The 20,763-nt window shown below is 54.0% G+C and overlaps 3 protein-coding genes across 27 annotated transcripts in view; 2 read left to right on the top strand and 1 right to left on the bottom strand.

Annotated features, from left to right (window-relative positions):
• The first annotated feature begins 413 nt into the window (after positions 1-413).
• On the top strand, positions 414-5,566 carry APBB3 (amyloid beta precursor protein binding family B member 3). Of its 7 annotated transcripts, none has more exons than XM_040604918.1 (13): positions 414-566; positions 1,707-1,897; positions 2,229-2,305; positions 2,568-2,625; positions 2,799-2,939; positions 3,350-3,477; positions 3,602-3,607; positions 3,693-3,807; positions 3,893-3,980; positions 4,149-4,232; positions 4,392-4,591; positions 4,677-4,859; positions 5,157-5,384. In XM_040604918.1, the coding sequence occupies exons 1-13, from the start codon at positions 518-520 to the stop codon at positions 5,379-5,381; spliced, it is 1,545 nt and encodes a 514-aa protein (XP_040460852.1). In that variant the 5' UTR covers positions 414-517; the 3' UTR covers positions 5,382-5,384. The 7 variants fall into 7 exon arrangements, with proteins under 7 accessions (XP_040460852.1, XP_040460847.1, XP_040460850.1 ...); XM_040604916.1 differs by having other exon boundaries at positions 462-566; positions 1,571-1,897; positions 4,392-4,507; positions 5,157-5,566; XM_040604913.1 differs by having other exon boundaries at positions 4,392-4,507; positions 4,677-5,566.
• Positions 5,450-7,234, top strand: SRA1 (steroid receptor RNA activator 1). Its single transcript, XM_040604919.1, has 5 exons — positions 5,450-5,566; positions 5,786-5,911; positions 6,325-6,521; positions 6,643-6,751; positions 6,846-7,234. The coding sequence occupies exons 1-5, from the start codon at positions 5,542-5,544 to the stop codon at positions 7,025-7,027; spliced, it is 639 nt and encodes a 212-aa protein (XP_040460853.1). The 5' UTR covers positions 5,450-5,541; the 3' UTR covers positions 7,028-7,234.
• Positions 7,235-8,134: 900 nt separating this feature from the next.
• The window catches only part of LOC121093083 (ankyrin repeat and KH domain-containing protein 1), a 116,783-nt gene continuing 104,154 nt past the window's right edge, over positions 8,135-20,763 (bottom strand). For 6 of the 19 annotated variants that reach the window (XM_040604890.1, XM_040604897.1, XM_040604905.1 and 3 more), the window contains 9 exons: positions 16,481-16,675; positions 15,141-15,395; positions 13,623-13,798; positions 12,322-12,486; positions 11,831-11,877; positions 10,136-10,210; positions 9,260-9,379; positions 8,437-8,610; positions 8,135-8,250 (listed from right to left, as the gene is read on the bottom strand). In XM_040604890.1, coding sequence (XP_040460824.1) covers positions 8,457-8,610; positions 9,260-9,379; positions 10,136-10,210; positions 11,831-11,877; positions 12,322-12,486; positions 13,623-13,798; positions 15,141-15,395; positions 16,481-16,675 — 1,187 coding nt within the window. In that variant the 3' untranslated portion in view covers positions 8,135-8,250; positions 8,437-8,456. Of the gene's footprint in view, positions 8,251-8,436; positions 8,611-9,259; positions 9,380-10,135; positions 10,211-11,377; positions 11,878-12,321; positions 12,487-13,622; positions 13,799-15,140; positions 15,396-16,480; positions 16,676-20,763 lie in introns of those variants that run through there. The other 13 variants (XM_040604903.1, XM_040604907.1, XM_040604904.1 and 10 more) reach the window with 11 other exon arrangements.

Below are 20,763 nucleotides of genomic sequence, written 5' to 3'. Positions count from 1 at the left end.
AGAGGAATAAGGGTGATCTGTGGGGAAAAGGGAGGGGAATGGAGGAAACCTAAGGGTGCATGGAGGGGAAGGGAATGAACCTAAGGGCACAAGGGGATGACCTGGACCTGCTACTGCACTCAGAAACCTCCTTTCCTGCCCCAGATGCCCCTTCCCCACTCCAGTGTCCCATTTTCTGCACCAAACCACCCGAAGGGCCTCACTGCCCCTCTGAACTCTTGGTAACACTGCCGGGCACCCAAACACCCCCTTCCCTGCCAAACGCCGACGAGACGCCCGCTTTCGCGCGCTATGGCTACAGCTCACACCCGCTCCCCACCCCCTCCCCCCCCCCGCCCCCTTCCCCGCCTCGGTCCTTGCCGCGACCGAGCAGCCTCTCCCGTCACCGCCCTCCGCCTGCCCGTCTGCTCGGCCGCCCCGCCCCCGCGGGATCCGCCCCTCCCGCCGCAGCCACCGCTGGGTCTGGGCCTGGGGAGGCGGCGGGCCGGGGGCCCGCGCCGGGACGGGCGCCGGGACCATGCTGGGCAAGGACTACATGCTGGCCATCGTCCTCGTCAACTGCGACGGTCAGCCGCGCGGGGGGTGGGCCGCGCTCCGGGGGCCGGGGGCCGGGGGCCGGGGGCCGGGGGCCGGGGGCCGGTGCGGGGCGGGGCCGGGGGCCGGGGACCGGGTCGAGTCGGGGCCGGGGTCGGAAACCGAGTCGGGGCGGGGCCGGGGGCCGGGGGCCGGGGCGGGCCGGGGCGGGGCCGGGGCCGGGAACCGGGTCGGGTCGGGGCCGGGGGCCGGGGCTGGCGAGGGCCGAGGCCGGGCCGGGGGGCCGGGACCTGCGGGCTGGAGCGGCGGCCGCGCCGGGCGCTGTCCGTGGTGCTGAACGGGGCCCGCAGCGGCCTGTCCTGGAGACGCCAGCCCCGTCCCGCGCCATCTCCTCCTCCCTCCCAAGGTCGTGGGGGGCACCACCAACTTCCGTCTCCACCCTCCCGCGGGTCGAGGGTCCCGCAGGGCTCGGGAGGAGAAGTGGTGGACCACCGCACTGCGGCCGCCTCCCCCGACAGCCAGCCCCAGGGGATGAGCACCCACGGGGGATGTGCCGAGCCCTACAGATTTTGGGCTGCGTTCCTAGAAGCAGAGCTGTGCTGCACCACGGGCTCATTTTCATGACCTCTCCAGGGCTTGGGGTGCAGGGAAGAGGGAGTTAATCTACCCCTCCTAGCTGCAACCTTCCAAGGGTACTTTTCTCCTCCTAGACCCCAGGATCTGTCCCCAACCCCTTTCCCCCGCCAAGCTGAGAAGAAGCCAGTATTCAGCTTCCTGGCAGAGGGCCAGGGACCACAAGCTGGCAGGGGGCAAGTTCTGGGCTGGCAGCCCCGTGCCCTGCCTGGGCACCCCTGCAGGGTGCCTCTTCCTGGCAGCCTCAGGCTGCCTTGTGTTCTCTGTGCCCCTGCCAGTGTCACCCCATCCCTTTGGGTGCCAATGAGGCAGCTGCCTGCACTGCTCACTTGCCTGGGGTCCACCACCACTGCAGCCTCTCTGGCGTTATGCCAAGCCTTCCTTCACTGTGCTTCTCTCCTAGACCATGTACCCAGCTGTGCACCCAGAGGCTACCACAGGACCCTTTAGTTGCTGGCTGAAGCTGCTTGCTTCTCAGGGTGCCCTGCAGCTGGGGGACCTTCCCCCCGGCCCTTGCCTCACACTCTCCCTCTGCACAGACAACCTCTGGAGTGACCAGAGCCTGGAGACAGACCCCGACCTCCCCCCAGGCTGGAGGAAAATCTGTGACTCTCTGGGCACCTACTACTGGCATGTGTCAACTGGCACGACACAGTGGCAGCACCCTGCACACACCACTTGCCCAGGAGGGCACCTGGAGGCTGATGGAGAGGAGACACTCCAGGGAATGGTAGGGGTTGTGGGCAAGGGGGTAAGGGCTGGTGTTGGATTCCACCTGGATGGCTTCCCCAGGAGCTGGCAGGAGCCTGCTGAAGGGCCCTCTAGGCATTGGTAGTCCACCCTCCCCTTGGAGCAGGCTTGTCTGTCATCCTAAAGTCCTGCTCAGTCTATTCCTGGACCGGGTTAAGCCCCCTGAAAGGCTCCAGCAGGCTCTATATTGGCCTCATCCTGTCTACATGGGATGCCCACAAGCTGAGGCACTGCTACCCTGGAAGGGAGGGCTCCTACCCGGTGCCTCCTGACAGCCTCTCTCGCTGCCCTCACCCCTTCTTCTCTCCCAGGACTGCCAGGCCCCTGCGGCAAAGCACTTGGCAAAGAACAGGCCCATTCCCAGCCCCATGGCTTCGCTGTCCCAAAGGTAGGGCTGCCCATGCATTCTGCTGGTTTGTGGGGCACCACTGACCCTTGACCGCCACTGGGTGCTGGGCCCTGGTGCACCCCACCGGAGCAGCCCCACACATTGGAGCCAGTATGACCACGCTGGTCACCTCTGTGGGATGCTTCCCAGCTGGTGGCATGGGGGTCTGCCAGTGCCAGGACATCCTGGTACTTCCCTGGGTGTCCCCAGGTTCTGTGCTGCTGAGTGGGAGCTGTCCCCTCACTGCCCCATCCATCTACAGGACCTCACTGCCCTGGCAGGGAGATGACTTCCAGCACAGCGCAGAGCCTGGCTCCAAGGTACCACACCCAGGGGCTTCACTGCAGCGTTGTGGGCTGGGGCTGGCAGAGGCGAGAAGGCAGACAGTAGTTGGCAGGGACAGGGATGGGAGCAAGAGCAGGGGTGAGCATGCTGGCATGGCAATGGGTGGCTGTGCTGGCTGGGCACTGAAGCCCCATGTGTCTCTGCTCAGTGCTTTGCTGTGCGTTTGCTGGGCTCGGTGGAGATCCCCGAGGAGGACCTGGCACCCGGCAAGAGCAGCATCGCTGTCAATAACTGTATCCAGCAGCTCTCCAACAGCAAGGGCCAGGGCTCTGTGGAGAACCAGGGTGAGGTAAGAGCCTGGGATGGTGTTGCTAGGCAGAGTCCCACCCTGGTGCCACTGCTGCTGAGTCTGGCTGTCCCCACCGATGGGGGGTCTGCTAGGGGGCGGGTCAGGGAGAGGTCCCAGTGGCAGTCAACTCTGTCCAAATATGGCATCCACGAGGTGGTCCAGAGTGTGGGGGCAGGTGGGTCTAACAGGGCTTTCCCTTGGGAACGGTGCCAGAGGTGCTTGGGTGGGCTGTCACCACACATGGGAATGGTACCTGGGGAGGCATGAGGGGGAGGGAGGGGTGGGGCAGGGCTGTCCCCCCACACTTGGGGCTGATCAGGCTGGGGGAATGGGGTGTCCCTACACATGGGCTGGGTGCTGCGGGCACCCAGGCTGTCTGCCAGGCAGAGGGAACTGCTGACCCTCTGCAGGGCCAAGACCTGGTGATGATCCTGAAGAAGGACACCATGAGCCTGGTGGACCCCCTCGACCACAGCCTCATCCACCGCCAGCCCATCCTCAACATCCGTGTCTGGGGTGTTGGCTGCAACAATGGCAGGTGCTGGGGGCTGGGGCAGAGCTGGGGGCTGGGGGGGGGTGGCTCAGCCTGCTGGGTGGCGGGAAGGCACACCAGCAGTAACCTGTCCCCTCTCCTTTCTCCCCAACTGCTGCTGTGACTACAGGGACAGGTAAGAAGTCACAGGGCCAGGGGACAGTGCAGGGAGAGGGGGTTGCCTCTGCCGGGGTCTCACTGACTTGCCTGTGGCCTTGCAGAGACTTCGCCTTCGTGGCCAGTGACAAGGACACCTGTGTCCTCAAGTGTCACGTCTTTCACTGCAATGTGCCTGCCAAAGGCATCGCCAAGGCCCTGCATGAGATGTGCTCCAAGGTGGGGTGCAGGGCCTCAGCTGGTGGGAGCATGGCCCGGAGGTCTTGGGGGAAAGGGGAGGCATAGGGACCCCCACCTCTTGCAGATTGTGGCTGAGCGAGCTGTAGCAAGCAGCAGGCTGCCATGTGCCACTACACTGGAGCCCGTCTCCACCGAGGACCTGCCACTGCAAGGTATCATACCCCCGACTGCTGCCAGCTGCTCCCCCAGCCCACAGTCTTCCCTGAGGCAGTGGGATGTCCAGTGACCACAGCCCTTTGGCCTGCTCGGCTGTATCCCTGGGGTCCCTGGGGACAGGGTGGGACATAGGGGTGCCACCCCTTCCCCTTCTATCTTGGCAGTGGATATCCTGGAAGCGGTGAGGCAGTCTATGCAGACCTACAAGGCACTGTACATTGGAAGCCTGCCTGTGCCCAGGGCCATGGGTAAGTGCTACTGGCCCTGCCACAGCTGGGAGGTGCCCGAGACCCACCCCCAGCTGTGCCTCGGTGCTGAGCAGTCCCTGCCCTGCCTGGCAGCACCCTGCCTGCACTGTGCCTGCAGCTGGGGCAGGGGCTGATGGGATGGGGTCTCCCGATCCCCAGGGATGGATGTGCTGAACAAGGCCATTGAAAAGCTGACAAGGGGGCCTGGGCGGGAGCACTGGATGCCTTCCCTCATCCACGTATCTGACACAGCCATGCGGGTGCACCCCGCGCAGGTGGGAAGGGGAACACGTGGCTATAGCCGAAGCAGGCACCCTGCTGCCACTGGGGTAGGACAGGCAACCCCCACAGGGGACCCAGTCTGCTGGCAGAGGTGATCTGGTGGGGGTGGCAGGGCTGTCTGGAGTGTGGTCAGGGGTGGATGGGTCCATGGGGTCCCCGCAGGAGGACGAGGAAGCAGCACACATCTGGGAGTGCCAGGTGCGGTATGTGACCTTCCTGGGGGTGGGCCGGGATGCCCACACCTTTGCACTCATCGTGGACACGGGGCGATGCTTCCAGTGCACAGCCTTCTGGTGCGAGCCCGACGCCGGCACCATCTCGGAAGCAGTGCAGGCAGCCTGCATGGTGAGCGGGAGCGGGAATCCCCCCAGCTCCCCAGCCCTGTGGGACACCTGTGGGAGGAGGAGGAGGCAAGGGCTGGGGACAGAGGAGGGCAAAGCTGAGGGCCTGAGTGGGATGCCCAACCCTGGGGGGCGGCAGGGACGGGAAGGAGCTGACCCCTCGGAGCTGCATCCAACCCCTCGCCACACCCAACCCCCCAGCGATGCCACCCTGCGGCCACGCCTCGTGGTATGCGGCCCTGCGGTGGTGTCGCCTTGTTCCTCCACCCCACGCCACGCCCTGTGCCTCGCGTCCCCACAGGTGCAGTACCAGAAGTGCCTGGTGGCCGCTGCACCGGCTAAGGTGAAAGGCGCTACAGGCCGGGGCTGGGCCGGGCCGACGACGGCCACAGGGGACGCTGCCACCGGGGCGGCCAAGGCGAGCGGGAGCAGCGGAGGTGCGGCGGGGCCCGGTGCCCGCAGGCGCGGTCTCTTCTCCTTGCTGGAGGCCTTCCGCCTCAGGCGAGCTCTCCTCCACAGCCCGTAGGGGGCCGGGGCGGGGGCCGGGGGCCGGGGCCCCCCGGCCTCCGCCCCGGCCTCCGCCCCGGCCTCAGTCTCCCCGGCGGGGCGGTGCCTCGCGTGGCCCCACCCCTTCCCAGCCCCCCACGGCCAGGCGGAAAGGGCGTGGTCGGGCGTGACGTGGCGGAATGGCGGAGCTCTACGTGAAGCCGGGTGAGGGGGCTCGGGTCGCTGTGAGGATGAACTTCCGGTCCGGCGGGGAGGGGGCGCCGGGCCCTGGCGGGGGGACCTGCGGGAGAGCCGTGTCCGTGGCGGTGGGAGCCCCGGGTCTGGGGGAGCGAGCTCCATCCTGGCGCAGGGGGCCGGGATTCCGTGTTCGGGGGCGTCGCCTTAGTCCCCCGCACGGTCTCACTATGCCCTTCGCTGCCGCAGGGAACCAGGAGCGCGGCTGGAACGACCCCCCCCAGTTCTCCTACGGGCTGCAGGCGCAGGTCAGGGGTCCCAAGCGAGCCCCGCTCACCCGCCGGGTCCCCGCACCGCCCGCGGGGGTTCCCCCAGGTCAGCACCCGCAAAGCTCCCCCCACCCCCGCCCCTCCAGCTTCACGCCTGCCCAGGCAGGGGGCTGCTCCGGGGGAGCCGGGGCCCAGCGCAGCCCCCGAACGACTGGCGCCACAGCGGCGCCCCCTCCCCTCAGGGGATCCGGGCCCTCCTTCCCGCCTGGGCACGGAGAGGGGGGACCTGGCTCCCCCTGCTGCGTGGCGGTGGCTGCGGAGCAGCGGAGCCGGCGGCCCCTGCCCGCGCTGCCGGCCCCAAGGGGGCAGAGGGTGGGGCGGCGGGGCCTGCCCCCGTCGCGCTGCGCTGGGCTGGGCTCGGTTGATGGGGTGACAAGGGTGCCGCTCCGCGCGGCCGGACGCCGTCCTTGTGCGGGGGCCGGGCTGCCGGGGCTCCCCGCTGGTGCCTCTTACCTGCAGGTGCCCTTCCGGAGCCGCCCGCCGCCCCCGCTGCGCTGGGGCCGCCCCCGCTGGGGCCCGCCCGGCCGGCCCCGCGGGCAGCCAGCGGGGAGCCGAGCGCGGCCGCGGCAGAGCGCCCGGAGGAGTGCGGTGTGCCCGCCGACGCCGTGCTCGCCCCGCTGCAGGAGGCCCTGGCCGCCTGCCGTCCCGCCCTGCAGGTGAGGCCCCAGCCCCTTCTCCCCCTCGGCAGGGGCGCGGAGTCGGGGGGCCGGGCCGGGACCCCCACCCTGCGAAGCCGGCGGTGGGCAGGGCCCCGCTTCTGCTCATCTTTGCTTCCAGAAACAAGTGTGCGACGACATCGGGCGCCGGCTGACGGTGCTGGGGAGCGCGTGGGCTCAGGGGAAGCTGTCAGCCCCGGTGAAGAGGAGGATGAGCCTCCTGGTGCAAGGTGAGGGGCAAGGGGAGCTGTATCCAGGCCAGCACCGGAGGCACCCACGGGAGGGCTGACCCCACAGCACTGATGGGTTCTCCCTCACATACAGAGCTCCAGGAACAGCACTGGGACATGGCTGATGAGATCCACCGCTCACTCATGGTGGACCACGTGAACGAGGTGAGCCAGTGGCTGGTGGGTGTCAAGCGCCTGATTGCTGAGATGAGGAGCCTGCCTGCTGCCGCAATGGATGGCAGCACCGAGGTCGGACCTGGCCAGGAGGATCCCTGATGCCAAGGGACTGGGCTGTGAACTGTGAGCAGGGCAACCTATGCCCAGGGCCACCGGCAGGAGAAGGACCCACACTGCCTAAGGGAGCGTGGGCATCTCTGCCTCCCACTCCTCACACAGGAAAATGGGATTTTAATCACTGCAACATTTTGGTGGTGATTCACTATATGGCATTTAATAAATGGCACTAACCTGCCCCTAGCTGCAGCCTGCTCTGGGGTTCTGGCTGGTTCTCTCTGGCTGGTCCCAGGTTCTCTCCCAAGAGCATCAGGAGACAAGGCTCCTGGGTGAGGCTATCGCAGCTTCCAAGCTGGCCCAAGAGGCGCTTGCCCTGGCTTTGTTTCCAGCCCACACAGGGAAGGAATGGCCCTGGCAGCGCCCCTAGCATCACTGAGGCTCAGTGGCCAGTGCTATGTTTCCCGGCTGCACCAGCTGGCAAAGCCTGACGTGGCAGCAGGCACAGGGCCTAGTTTTTCTGCAGCAGGAGATGGCCCCTGAGGAGTTCTAGGCTGGCTGGAGCAGCCAACCTGCTACAAGCCCAGAGCAGCCCAGCACATCCAGGGTTTGTGCTGCAGCTACAGTCCATGCTCCCATCTGGGCTTCTGCCCCTCCTGCGCAGACCCTCAGACCCAGGTTTGGGACCAAAGAGACCTGGGTGGCCTCAGGGACAGGGAGATCCAGGAAGAAACGTCACCATGCTAGTGCTGCCCAACCAGGTCAGGTTGTTAATGTTTACCCTGGATAGCAAGCAGATTGCAGCATGCTGGTCCCTCCTCCCTCACAGGAAAACTTCACCAGCTGGCCCCACCATGGCTGGGGCAGGCTGTGTGTGACCCCAATCCTTGTGTTCACTACTCCCATGCCACAGGGTCTTGGTGCAGGAGGCAGAGATCCTCTCCACCCTAAAATGGCTCCTGGTGCTTCTTGGGTCCTCTTAGCTCCCCTCCCCAGGGCTCCGAGATCCCAGCTAAGCCCCAGCACAGAGATACACCAGGTCAGCACCAGGGTTTCATGGTGTTTATTGATCAAGCATGAGCTCCTAGGCAGTTGCACCAGCCAGTTGTGCTAGAGCCTGAGGTGTCACACATCCATCTCCAATATCAGAGAGGGCTGCAGCCAGCTGTCACGGTGCCAGCACCTCCATGAGGCCCAGGAACAGGCCCAGCCATGGCCTGGAGATGGGGAGCTGGAAACTCAGATGTCCATCTCAAACTGGTCTTGATCTGCAAGGGTATGGAGGGATACAGGGCCAGGGTTAGGATGGGGCTGCTTTGGGAGGAATGTACAGGCAAAGGGGTCAGGAGCTGGAACTGGGGCTGAGGTGGGATCTCCCCTTGCCCTTACAGCCAGGCAGGAGCCCCATGCAGCACATACAGCACATAGGTGGGGTTGTATGCCTGGCTGCTCACCTGGCATGGCTTCTCCACTCTCATTCCGCTCCTTGAGCTCCTCCAGCTTGGCGAGGCTGGACTGGGCCAGGGATGTGACACCGGGGATCTGGGGCAGGCAGCAGGGAGGGGTCCTGGCCACGGGTGAATTCTTGCACTCCAGCAGGAACTTGCGGTCGTAGATGATGCGGGTACCTGCCAAAAGCAGGGGACTGTCAGTCGCTGCCAGCCCCTGGTTGCCCCCATCTCTGAGCACTGCAGCCTGAGCCTGGAGTAGGGGGTGGGACCCAGCGCTCAATCATGGCTCAGTGACACAGCTCTGGAGCTACCGTGGGGCTTCTCACAGAGCAAACTGTGACACCCACCCTGCCCAGCAGCTCTTCCCCACATTGTTCCTCCCCTTGCCACTCCTGGAGCTCTGCCAAGGCACAGTACAAAGGGTCCAGCCTCAATGCACGTGCCTCAATAGCTGACACCATAGCCACTCTCTGGAAGGCAGGGCCAGCGCTGGGGCACCCGGCACAGCCCAAGCCCAACAGCCAGGCAGCAGGCAGCTCCGCAGCACATCCTGCCCAGAGGTGGCTGGCTCGGGTGTGGCTCCTTGCAGCTATCAAACAGCAAAGGCTGGCTGCCCTCCTAATGGCACCATGGGGGGTCTGTACCTGGGGACCTGTCCCCGTCAGCTCAGCCAGCAAGCCACCCTGCTGCGCCCTGCACAAGAATAATGCACTGGTTTCAGTGGGACACCTCCTCCACTGTGCCAGCCTGCTGGGTGTACAACCCCAGGTCACAGTGCCCACCCAGGGCATGTGCTGCCTCCCCCCACCTCCCATGCCCCAGTCACCTGCCAGTGATCTCCGAAGTCATGCCAGGCCACATACCATGTCTGCGGTGCCCTCCTGCACTGCTTCCCTGCCAGGGTCTGGCGGCAAGGCCAGAGCTCCTGTGCAGGCTGGGCTCTTCCCTGCGCCACAAACACGTTACACAACCCCCACCTGCCCTGGCTCCACCAGCACTGGGCCTGGCTCTCCAGCCTCAGCTAAGCTTATTTGAGGCACACAATGGAGCCAGCGTCCACAGGGTGGGCACCTTTCGGCTAAGCTGAAACATTCCCAGCACAAGAAGTGGGCACATGCTACCCTGAGGACAGGCAGCAAAGTAAAGGACCTGGGCTGGAATGTGGGGCAAGAGGGAAGACCTAGGGTACCCCTGGAAGGAGGTGCGCCACCCAGTACCTTCCCCCAGGGCTGGTGAACTCAAGGTGGGAGAAGACTTTGTGCTAGCCCCCTGTACCTGCCCCAGCTCCAGTCAGCCATACCTGGGCACGACCTACCTCCAAAGGACCAATGCTGCATCTACCACCCCAGCAACACTGATGGCAGACCGCTCCCCAGCAGTACAAGCACCAGGTACTGCCTGTGCTTGCTTCCCTCAGTACCACAGGGCAATGATGGCCCTAACTTCTAGCGGTATCTTCCTTCAAAGCTCTGGGGTTCCCTCTTCCACTCCAGGTCTGGGCTGCCAGGGAAGCCACCACCCCATGGGCCTGCCGGGATCTAGTGCCCAGAGCAGGCACCCATGCCCCAAAGATCAAGCTGCAAAAGGTAGAGCCCAGGAAGGGACCCCAATCAGAAAAGAGCTGCCTAAATAAGGCAGGGATGGGGTAGCTGAGGCCACAATTCCTTTCAAGGGACTACCCCATTCCCACGCTGGGTCTTACACCTCCATGTGGTGGAGTAGAGTGTGCCACCCAGTGTGGAGCTGTAGCCATCCGGAATGGAGAGATGGTGGCTCCCTGGAATGGGGCAGGAGGAAGTGGTGGTGCCTGTTGCAGCCATGAAGTGGAGTGGAGGAGGCCCCTCCCCTGCAACTCACCCCAAGAGCAAACACCTACTGGACTACAATACCATCTGTTTTCAGTACAATTACTGTTGTTTCTCCTTTGGCATTTGCATTATCAGGGGGGCAGCAGCAGTTTAATGTTTTTTGCATTTTTTCCTCAAATACTAGAAAAAATACCTGAATATATCATGCCAAGCATTTCTGAGGCTTATTTGCCTGCAGTACTCCAATACTGCTTGTGCACTTTGGGTTTTCAGTACTCCTTCCTCATACTTTTCCCAGGGAAACTCTGCTGCTACATGTAGGGATTTGTCTGGAGAAGGTGGAGGAAGGTGGAGAAGTCTCCATCTGATCTGAGGGACCACCAAAAGTGGTCCATTACATTGGACACTACGTGCACTGCAGTTACCTGCTTGAGGAATGGACCAAATACTCAAGTGTAGTTACTGCATCACCACTGAGCAAAAAGCAGAAATAAGCATAGTCCAAGAGCAGAAAGTGGGGAACTTCTGCACCTGGCTACAGAAATGTTCACCCTAAGCAGTGTGCAAAAATCTCCTTCTTACTCACAGAAAGGCCTTGAGGATCTCTTACAATATTTGAAGGGTTATGGAAAGCTTAGAATTGAATGTTTTTCTCTAGTGGAAAGTGGTCTTTGCTTTCCTAAGATTCTTGCTTCTAGGCAGCTGGTCACAGCAAGTCAGGTGAAGAAACCCTGTGTTTACCTACAAGCTACCTATTTACCTTTGCAAATTAAGAGGCCATCAGTTGTCACATTGTCAACTCAGCCCTCATTTCCAGCCCCTGAACAAAACCTAATATCTCAGGAGACCCACCTGGAAAAAAAGTGCTACAAGCAGCAGAACTAATCCAGAAGGATTAAAAATAATGCACAACTACGTTCACACACAAAAAAATAAAAGGCTAACAACTGGCAGGAGGAAGGACTCGGCAAACCTTGTCTCACAGATGACTGCAGATCAAAAACCCTCCCCCAAACCCCGACTGCATCCACGTGCCAGTTATGTGACACTGAAGAGATGCATCACTGGGCACGGCAGCAGCCACCAATGACAGCAAGATACAGCCTGTTCCAAAATTCTCACACACAACCTATAAATACTGTTTGCCTTTTATTGAATATTCAGGTAAATATTTCACATTAATACAGGCTACATAAAGTAGAGCCACTATACGACATTAAATTTACTCAGCTTTTCCTTTTAAGTCTGTAAACAATTATACATGTATTTACCACCCTAAAAGGTTGAAATCATGTAATTAGCTAGTTTTCTGCTGCATACAAGGAACACTCAGTAGTGTTTAGCCAAAAGCACTAGTTATGTCTGATTTTTAAGTTCAAAATGGCTAAACTAACTGGAGAACAAAATCAGCTTGTATAGGTTAATAAATTGTTTTTTATACAATGGGCAATCAAGTTTCCATTGTTACAGCCCACAGAAAATTGCTTAGTTAGGCACATCAAAAAAATCCCCAGAGTTCTCCAAGATCATAAAGATTCCCAAACAAGGTTAAAACAAAACGATAGACCCCCTTAAATCAGTTGACGTACTTGAGATGCATGTTTCCAATGTGAGGTGCCCAGGTGCCAGGCCAAATCTACAGCAAGAAATAAAAAGACAAGTCAATTATGAAAACAAATAAAGGTTCCTTTAACAGCGTGTTTAACCACTAGAGGGCTAGCTTAATGCTTCCCCCTAAAATACAACCAGACTGTCCAAAGGCTGGGAGCCCTCTTCAGCTCTGGCCAAGGTTTGACCGAGAACCTGCAAGATGCCAAGTATGGATATAAACCCTCTCACGACAAAGTAGATTACCTGGCTGAGCAGTGCTGAAATGTGAAAGGTTTGGTACAGATAGCACCATGTATGTTTTATATACATACATGCACTGTAGGGGAAAAACTCATGCAAACAATCTCAAATCTAGTATCAGAGAACTGAAAAAAAAATGTCACCTATCCAAAAATAAAGAAAATAAAATAAAGCACAACACCGTAACAAAAAACAGGTAAGCAAAGGTGAAAAGAAGCTGCCACACTACCTGCTGAGCATCAGTACATTCTGTTGAGTTCTGGACAACTTTGATCATGGGATTCCAGGCAGGATCTGGAGTATGGAGACCATTAAAGAGGGGGCCTCCTGGGCCATCTGCTAGCTGAGGATGCGAAGGTATTAGAGTGCCACCATACATGGAAATCGGTAAGCCCTGAGGGAACAAGAGAAAGCACCGCCAGTGAAGACGATGGTGGTTTTGAAGGATGACCATAGTACCATGTTTGCCAAGATGACAGAGGCAGTTCACATCCGTACCTAACGTTCACCTACTGGCAAGTATCTCAGCACTGTGAGGAAACTGGGCATCCCTGCACACCTAGGCAGAGTACTGAATATCACGACTATTTAGAGCTTGAGATTCAAATCAGTTTATCCATTTTTCTGAAATTACCCCTTGCCAGTATGCAGGAGCCTCTGCACAGCACTTTCAGGTGACCCCATAAAGCCAGACACAGAAGCTGTACGAAGTGACCTCAGTGCTCCTCCCTCTCACCTCTGCAGCATGCAATAACCTTGGTGCACACAAGACTGCAGCCAGGGGCTGCACTGCAGCCAAGCCCATATAACACAGCTTGAGTCTACAAGGCTCGGAGTTGAAGATTTTCTATGAATTATTAATGGCTGTCTAAAATATTCTTCCAGTTCATAAAGAGCAAGTTACAGAACAGGCTTTTACAATGATGATACTTCTTTCCCATGTTTGAATGACTGCTGCTCTGCAATTTAGAAGATCCCAAGAGCACATAATACAGCTACTTTTAAAATATGCTGTGAGCAGCTCTGCTGTTGTCCTGGGCATTCCTCCAGTGGTGGCTGAGCTGACTAAAGCTTGGCTACATCCATCTGCCTCAAGCTACATACAAGGCACAGACTTCCAAGTAGTCCTCTCTCCTGCTGCTTCTTTAAGAAAGGCTTGTAGTACTTGTGGGCACAATTTGTACTGAAAGCATTAAGCAAATCTTTAATGAGCCTCAAGAGCTGAGCAAGCCTTATGAAACATTTCCTAGTGACCGAGCCTCTGAGAAAGGAAACAGTGGAAAGCGATGAAGGCATTCAGCTATTCGATAGGAGAACATCTGCAATCTACAAATTCTGGTTTTGTTTAAATGTGCCACCAGCCTTGGGCACCTTTCCTAGTCAGTACTGGGATGAAAGGACATTCAGGACTAGGTGTGGCAACCAATGGTAGAAGAGGCACACACATACACTGTAAACAGGCAGAACAGGAGATATAACAAAGTCATCCTCGGTCATTTTATAGACTAAATCCAACCCTCTGTAACTTACTTTAGAAAAATCCACAAAACTATTTGGCATAGGTTGGTGGAAAATATTAGAGGGAGCCACTATTCCAGAATCATCTCTCTCCATTGGCTGATGCTGAGAAAATGTGCCTGGGTCCGACAGCTGCTGATGCATCGGGTGATTTCCCATGACAGGCTGAGACCAACCTGACAAGCCTTCTGGAAAGAGATCGAAAATGGCCAATTACAATTCATTGAATATACTCCGGAGTAGAATTCAGCTGCTGCTTACACCTACATACACCCAAAGGCTCCCAGAAAACATGCAGCTGCAGAGGTATCTTAGAGCTCTGCTCTGAGCAAAGGCAGACTTTCCACAATCTATGCAAAGCAGGAAGATCCCTGCAGTTTTTAGGCTAGTAACGCATTACAGCCAATGCAAACACACAAGTCATCTGTAGCTGTAGCATCATGGTCTCTCCCACAGAAGCTGCAGCAGGCAACACTATATAAGGCTGGCTATACACACGTACACTTCCTTTCCCTCCAGCTCCTGCATCCTCTCATGTAACACAGGATCATAGAAAAAAAGTTACACTTATGACAGGGGCAAAAACAGGGAAAGACGAGAGACTGGTGAGGCCAGGGAAGTTTGGCCAGGCACCTGTCATCTGCATGTACATTCATCTTGATCCTCCAGACAAGTGTGGATATAACAGGAACTATTCATAACTGCAAGTTTCAGGTGTCCACAGCAGAACAGCTAAGATCCAATAAACCTCCAAGCACATGCAAGTTATCTTGAAAAAAAACACAGCAATGCTGAGACACTAAGTTAACCAAAGTATGGAGGACTTCACTGAAAAGCCTAACAAATACAGGACTATTAAACATTTGTCTTTAAAGTTGCCAATGGAAACACTTTACACCTCAAATGCTGCAGCTCCTCCTTTCCACAAAATACCCCAAACTACCAGGAAACTGAACATAAAACTTCAGCCGTTTCAAAGTCATTCTTTTAAAACCCGGGCTGCCTGGAACAGAAGTTACCCCATACCGTTCAAGACTCACGAGGACATCAATGCAAAAATCAGCATCCACAACTACGTCTTCTGGATGCGTTAGTTGCACCACAACTAACATTTTTAAACATTAATGGAAAGCAAGCTAAAAACTTGGACAGAGGCAAGTGTCCTTTTAGACCAAGGGTCAGACTTCAAAATGGATGCCCTTAACAGATAAAATGTATTTGCTTTTTAAATTCTGGATCAATAGATTTAATGTGAAACTTCTGAACTGTTCTCAGGGTTTAAAAATATACACTGACAGATAATCTAGGTTGGGTGAGAACCACCTACATTAGGAGAAAAAACCACAGCACTTTCGTTGATGTACATTCTCCCACCACTGACATCAGTTTTCCCTTCAGGACATACTACGTGAAAGTTGATTACAGACCATGGAACTTTATTCCTCCTCCCCAACTTTCTTGTCAAATGTAGTACTTCCAAAAGGCCCTAGAAGTTTCTTTAGGCTACCCCAGGCTGTACAACAGGCTTACCAGATACACTGTTCACTCCAAAGGACCAAATACCGCTATGACCGACAGGAGCTGTGAAGTTGGTTCCTAAGGGCGTAGGAGTGACAGATCCTCCCTGTCGAATTCTAGCAAGCCTTTCTGTCCCAATGGGAGGGGGTACCTTTCGATCTTGATTGGCATTACCCATTTTCGGCTGGCCCAAATTAGAAGGTGCAGAAGCAGCTGAAAGGGGTGAAGATGATCCTGAGGAAACTGATGGAATAGGAGATTCACCTGCTGAAAAGAATATTTCTCTTGCTTAATTACACACAAAGCACACAAGCTAGCAAGCATAAATGCTACCACTCTATCCCCTCAATATCTCAAAGCAAATAATAGAAAGGTTTTAAAGGCTTTTTTGGCAAGCATTCGAGTCTTTCAAGGAAATTCTATTTATACTTTAACTCTAAAAATCAACATTAACATTAATACTTTCAGCCATTACAATCATGTGATATGATCATGACACAGCAGTATATCTAAAATAATTACAAGAAAGAATAAGAAACATGGAAGAGTTTCAGGAAGAGGTGAAAAAATCAGCCAAAATACCATAAATATCTAAACAGTCTAGTTTTGGTATCCACCACTTCTAGCAGAAGAGGAATTAGACAGCTTCCCAAAGCCATGTATAACATGAGAGCTTAAGTCCCACTAACTTCAGAAGCGTCACTAACTCTTCTTGGGAAATCCAACTTCCTTTGAAGCACTCCTTTAAACATTTTGGTTCTTAAGCTCAGAGTGGCAATGAAGTTGCATGCACTGACATGAAAAGCCTCTTCACTTAAGATTCTGAATCAAAGACCCGTATTTTCTGTAAAGCTACTTCTATGTTCTTCCCATTAAGGGGAAAACCCAGTGTTACCTTGGATGACGCTTAAAGGTTTTAGAAAATTTTAAGTATCTTGAAATAATTCCAGAATCCCAATTAAAAAAAAAATAGAAAAAGAGGCAACTGTAACTTCAAACCATGGGAAACATGACATTTTCACCTAATATTACACTCACACTATTTAGCAGGGAATCTTTAGGTTGGTGTAATCACCTCCACTCCCCCACAGCTTCATGGCCTCACCTCTCAAAGCCTACAATGACTGATTTTTTTTTTTTTTTGGTCCAAATATGCCTTTATTAATGCTACCAGAACTAGTGGCATTTTACATGGGAGAAAAATGCAAAATAGTACAGCTTGGGATTTGCACACCATTATCACAGCTGCTGGAACAATTGGAAAGCATTTTGTGCATGACTAGGTGATCTCCCCTCAAGTTACAAATCTACTAAAGACAATAGCTATGAATTTATAGTTAACTAAGACAGACCCATGAAGTTCCTACATGAATTTGTTGCGCTTGTCCAAGGATGTGGTGAAAAATGCTGTCTGTTAAAGCTGGGAGTCCCAACAGGCGCTGGCCCTTGAAGGTAAACCCGTGCTCCTTGTATGTTTGCTGAAAAGCCTGTCAAAGGACCTGAAGAAGAAGTTGTAGAGCTGTTGGATGGATCTAGAGAGGGTAAGCCTGAAATAAACATAAATTTGATTAAATATCTGTCTTTGGGAACCTGCTTCAAAGCACCAGAGAAAGCTAGTGCTCCAAATATAATTAAACCATCTCATCACCTTCAGGGGTATCTGCACATGGTAAGTTCACTTTACAGTGCATGATTCTCCTTTAGAAACCGACAGAAGGCATTTCTGTATGCTTTCTGGTTTGGCCTCAAGTTTTGACAAAAATAGCCATCCCTTTGGTCACTGAAAGGAAATTATCGCAGCATGGAGGGCAAAGGAGGAAAGCTGGGTGTGGCAAGGATCTTAGCTTACAAAAAAGCCACGCAAGTCAAACAGGGATACAGGGCTCTGTGAGAGTCCCAGGAGAATCCAGCACCAGGGAAATAGTTCGTTGCAGTGTATTTTTTGCTATCCTATAGGTACGTTCACATATAGATCAGTCAGAGAATGCTGTGTCCAGAGAAACAGGGCTGACAATGCACAGCACAACAGGTGGGAGGGCTGCCTTCTACAGGGATGAGTGAGAGGAAGGGAGAGATGGAGAGAAAGTTCAAAGTCTCACAAAAATTATTAGCAAGGGGTAATTACAGGTTTTAAATAAGCCAAAGCTTTTAAGTACTTTTCCAAATATTGTAAAAGCTCCTATCACACATCGTTACCTGAAAGCAGAAACAGGCATGGCTATATGTTTACCTGAGGTTTGGGTTTAGTTTCAAGGGCCTATTAAGCAAGACTAGTTTCAAAGCCACTTAAACGTTTCAAAATGACCACAACCAGGACCAGCCAATATTGCTACACAGCAAGACTGAAGGTTGTACCTACTTATACCACAGCAGGCTGCAAACAGCAGTGGTGACAGGCAATAGCTTATGTCATAAGACTAGAGGTGCACCTTTCATCTCCTGGATACATTCCTGAAAACCATGTCTTTTTCCTTCAATATTAATCAACCAAACCAACCTGGTTTACACTTCCAGAAATGCCAGATCCAACCTGCTCACATTGACAGAAGCGAGTCACTGGATTTGACGTAGGTATTTTTCTCACTAGCCCTACTCCAAAGGTTAGAAAAAGAGAGTCTCCATTACAGACAAGGAGAAGTAAATCACCACCACCACCAGAACATGGGGTGCTCAGATGAGCAAATCTCAGTATGGGAGGACAATCTTTCAGGGTTTGTAACAGCACAAAGTACAAGATGGCTACAAGGAGGATGCTAATGCCGGTGCATGCTGACTGTAAACACAATTTGACAGATCTGCGTTTGTCTAGAGCTGCAGACTGGCCTCCAGAACAGAGCCTAGCTGTAAGCAGAGTGCAGCACCTCCAGCTGGGTGCTCTCCCTGTGCATCTGCCGTGGAGCTACAAACGGGACACTGCTGCTAACCCTTCATCCACTAAAGTCAACTCAGAGGCGGTCAAAAGGTCCCTACAGTGACTGATAACACCACACATGAGAAACGTTTCCAGCTGGTTGACAGATCACCAAAGATCCCGAGTCTCTGCCCCATACAGAAGGGGTAACAGAGCTACTGCTGCCCATGGGGACTGCTGGTTTCCTAAACAGAGAACAAGGCAGAGATTATGACAAAAATAATTCTTCTGCAGAAGAGAGATGCCCAGCTGTATCTTTTGAAGACTTGGTAGGATGGATGCACAGATTTCGAAGTGCAATGACTGTACAGCCAAGACCATTCCGGTACTGCTGTGTGTTTTCTACAGGTTGAAGGAAGTACAACAGCCAGAGATGCACAAATTCAACAGGGCAGTCAGTTTTCTGGCTGTAAAGAACACTTATCATCATCATTATCTTGCCTTTCATAAAACTGGATGAAAAATTCCTTTGCTCAATATTGAAAATAGCTTCTATGAACAATTTCAGCAATCAGCTTCTTATTTATGTACTTACCAACAAAATCAGGTTTTGTAATACTAAAAGCTTTTGCCATACCATACTCCGCAGTTGCTTGGGCCATGACTTCTAACTCTTCATCATGTTCTGAAAGTGTAACTGAGCTTTTGAGGCTGGTGTATCAATTTCACATAGTCTGCTTCAAAATTCAGTCTATCAAAGCCCCCTGGGCACTTCAGCAGAAACTGGTTACTCTGAGGGCTACCTCCACCTTTAGAGAAACAGCTCCAACACTTGGGTTACTCCATGTAAAACAGGGAGCCCGGCCATTTCATGCAACTTCATATTCATGTGCTGCTTCCTATGCTGGCATATTTCAAGTCTGTGGTACTTTTTAATGCCACATGAGCAAGGTCTCAAACTCCTCCTTACAATGCAGAGAAAAGAGGTAACAAATTGACTTCTTTTGGCCGTCTCCACAGCCTCCTCAAATGGCTGGGCCAAATCTGCCCTCAATCTGCAAGCTGCTAGGACAAGACATCTAAAGACATAAGTGAGACAAAAGGCCATGTCCAGAACAGATCCACAGCTGGTGAGAAGATAAACATGTGCCTCAAAGGAACTAGTGAATCAGAGAAAACTCAAGCTGCAACAGAGCTTACCCATGAACAGGAAAGGCAGAGTACCCAAACTCCACCCTGAGGTGACAACTTATTAAGAAAAAGGTGGTTTAATGCTTGATCAAATTATATAAAATCTCCCATCAAATCAGCTTAGAAGTGATCAGCAAGAGATGTTGATTTGTGGGAAAATTTGCCACAGCCCAACTCTGCAAGACAGGCAAACCTCTGCTCTGTCAGGTGTAGAGTCATAGCTGAGATTAAAGGCTCAGCGTCCACCTGCTTTGATGGCCATTACTACTCGCACTCACCACACAGAAGTGTACCAAATTGCCAGGTAAGGCCCAGACCGCTCTTTGTCCATCACACTGCTGTTGGCCAAAGCATAAACCAGCAGTGACTGGCCTTTTCCTGCCTTCTCAAAGTGCTGTGAAGCCTGCCAATGAACCCTATGGAAACAGCTAAGGCAGTCCCCAGTTCAGCCCACCTCAGAGCCTGAGCTGGGTGGAAAAGTCTGTTCCCCTGGGAAGAGTCAGTGAATGAGGTGGGTGGACAGACCACAGGACAGCACCTTCACTCCCAATGAAGGCATCAGAAACTCCCTCAGCCTACCATCCCCCACTCCTTTCCTCACTAGCACACCTTCAAAACTTTCCCTTCTCCGCAGGCTCCCCTCATCATCCACTGCTCTGGTGTGACAGAATTTACGATTCTGAAATGAAAGTGATCAAAACCAGTATTAAGTAGAATGACATTAAATGAATCAACTAAGGTCCTGACTAACCAGACACCTCCTGCCAGGCAAAATTTTAGTGGCACATGCACCTATCCACAGGTTTTCTTCGCTTTGCAATACCCTAACCCAATCCCAGCTCAGAAAAAAACCCACAAACCACCAGTGTTCTATCCAAGTATTTTTGTGCTTCAGTCGAGCAGAACTTCACACTTGTCTCCCCTAAAGTCAAATACATGAGCTTTCCTTGGGTATCTACCTAACCTTCCTAACTCAGGGAAGAAACAGATTTAGACAGTTACTTAAGGATATATAAAGGACCAAGAAATTCTTCCCAATGACAAACAGATGACCTTAGCATAAAGGAACAGCAAATTTTTTTGCTGCTATGAGAAGTCCCAGTCAGCCATCTTTGCAAAGGCAGGATGTGATCATCACAAAACTCAGAAGACAGCATTTGCCACAAGCCTCCTTCCCCAAGGATTATTCCAGCAACTACCAACTCCCAGGTTAGAGCACTACAGAAAAAAAGCTGAGTCAACATAAAGTGTTTCTGGAGTCTCCTAAGAAGGGTCTGGCAATTCTTTTATTAGCAGCCTGATGAACAAGGTCATTACTTTACCTTACACAGCCTTAATTACATCTGGTTCTGCTTACTGCACTGGGACTGGACATGGCCCAAGAGCTCGAGGTATTCACTCACTTTGCAGAGCTATACAGCCCAAGTTAAAGTATTAAGAAAAGTAGAGTCATAGTAAATATCCCAGTTTTGTGGTTAAAGCTAGTTAGAGACAAGTGTTCTGGTTTTCAGAAGTCCTGCACATTTGTAACTCAACAGAGAGGAACAGGAACACCAAAAAATCTTTTCTCACCACGTCTTCCAAATGCCCCCT

This window comes from Falco naumanni, chromosome 8 (assembly GCF_017639655.2).
Source record: "Falco naumanni isolate bFalNau1 chromosome 8, bFalNau1.pat, whole genome shotgun sequence".
Classification (NCBI taxonomy): Eukaryota; Metazoa; Chordata; class Aves; order Falconiformes; family Falconidae; genus Falco; species Falco naumanni.
Note: the sequence above shows the minus strand (reverse complement) of the source record. Positions and strands in the feature narration are given on the sequence as shown.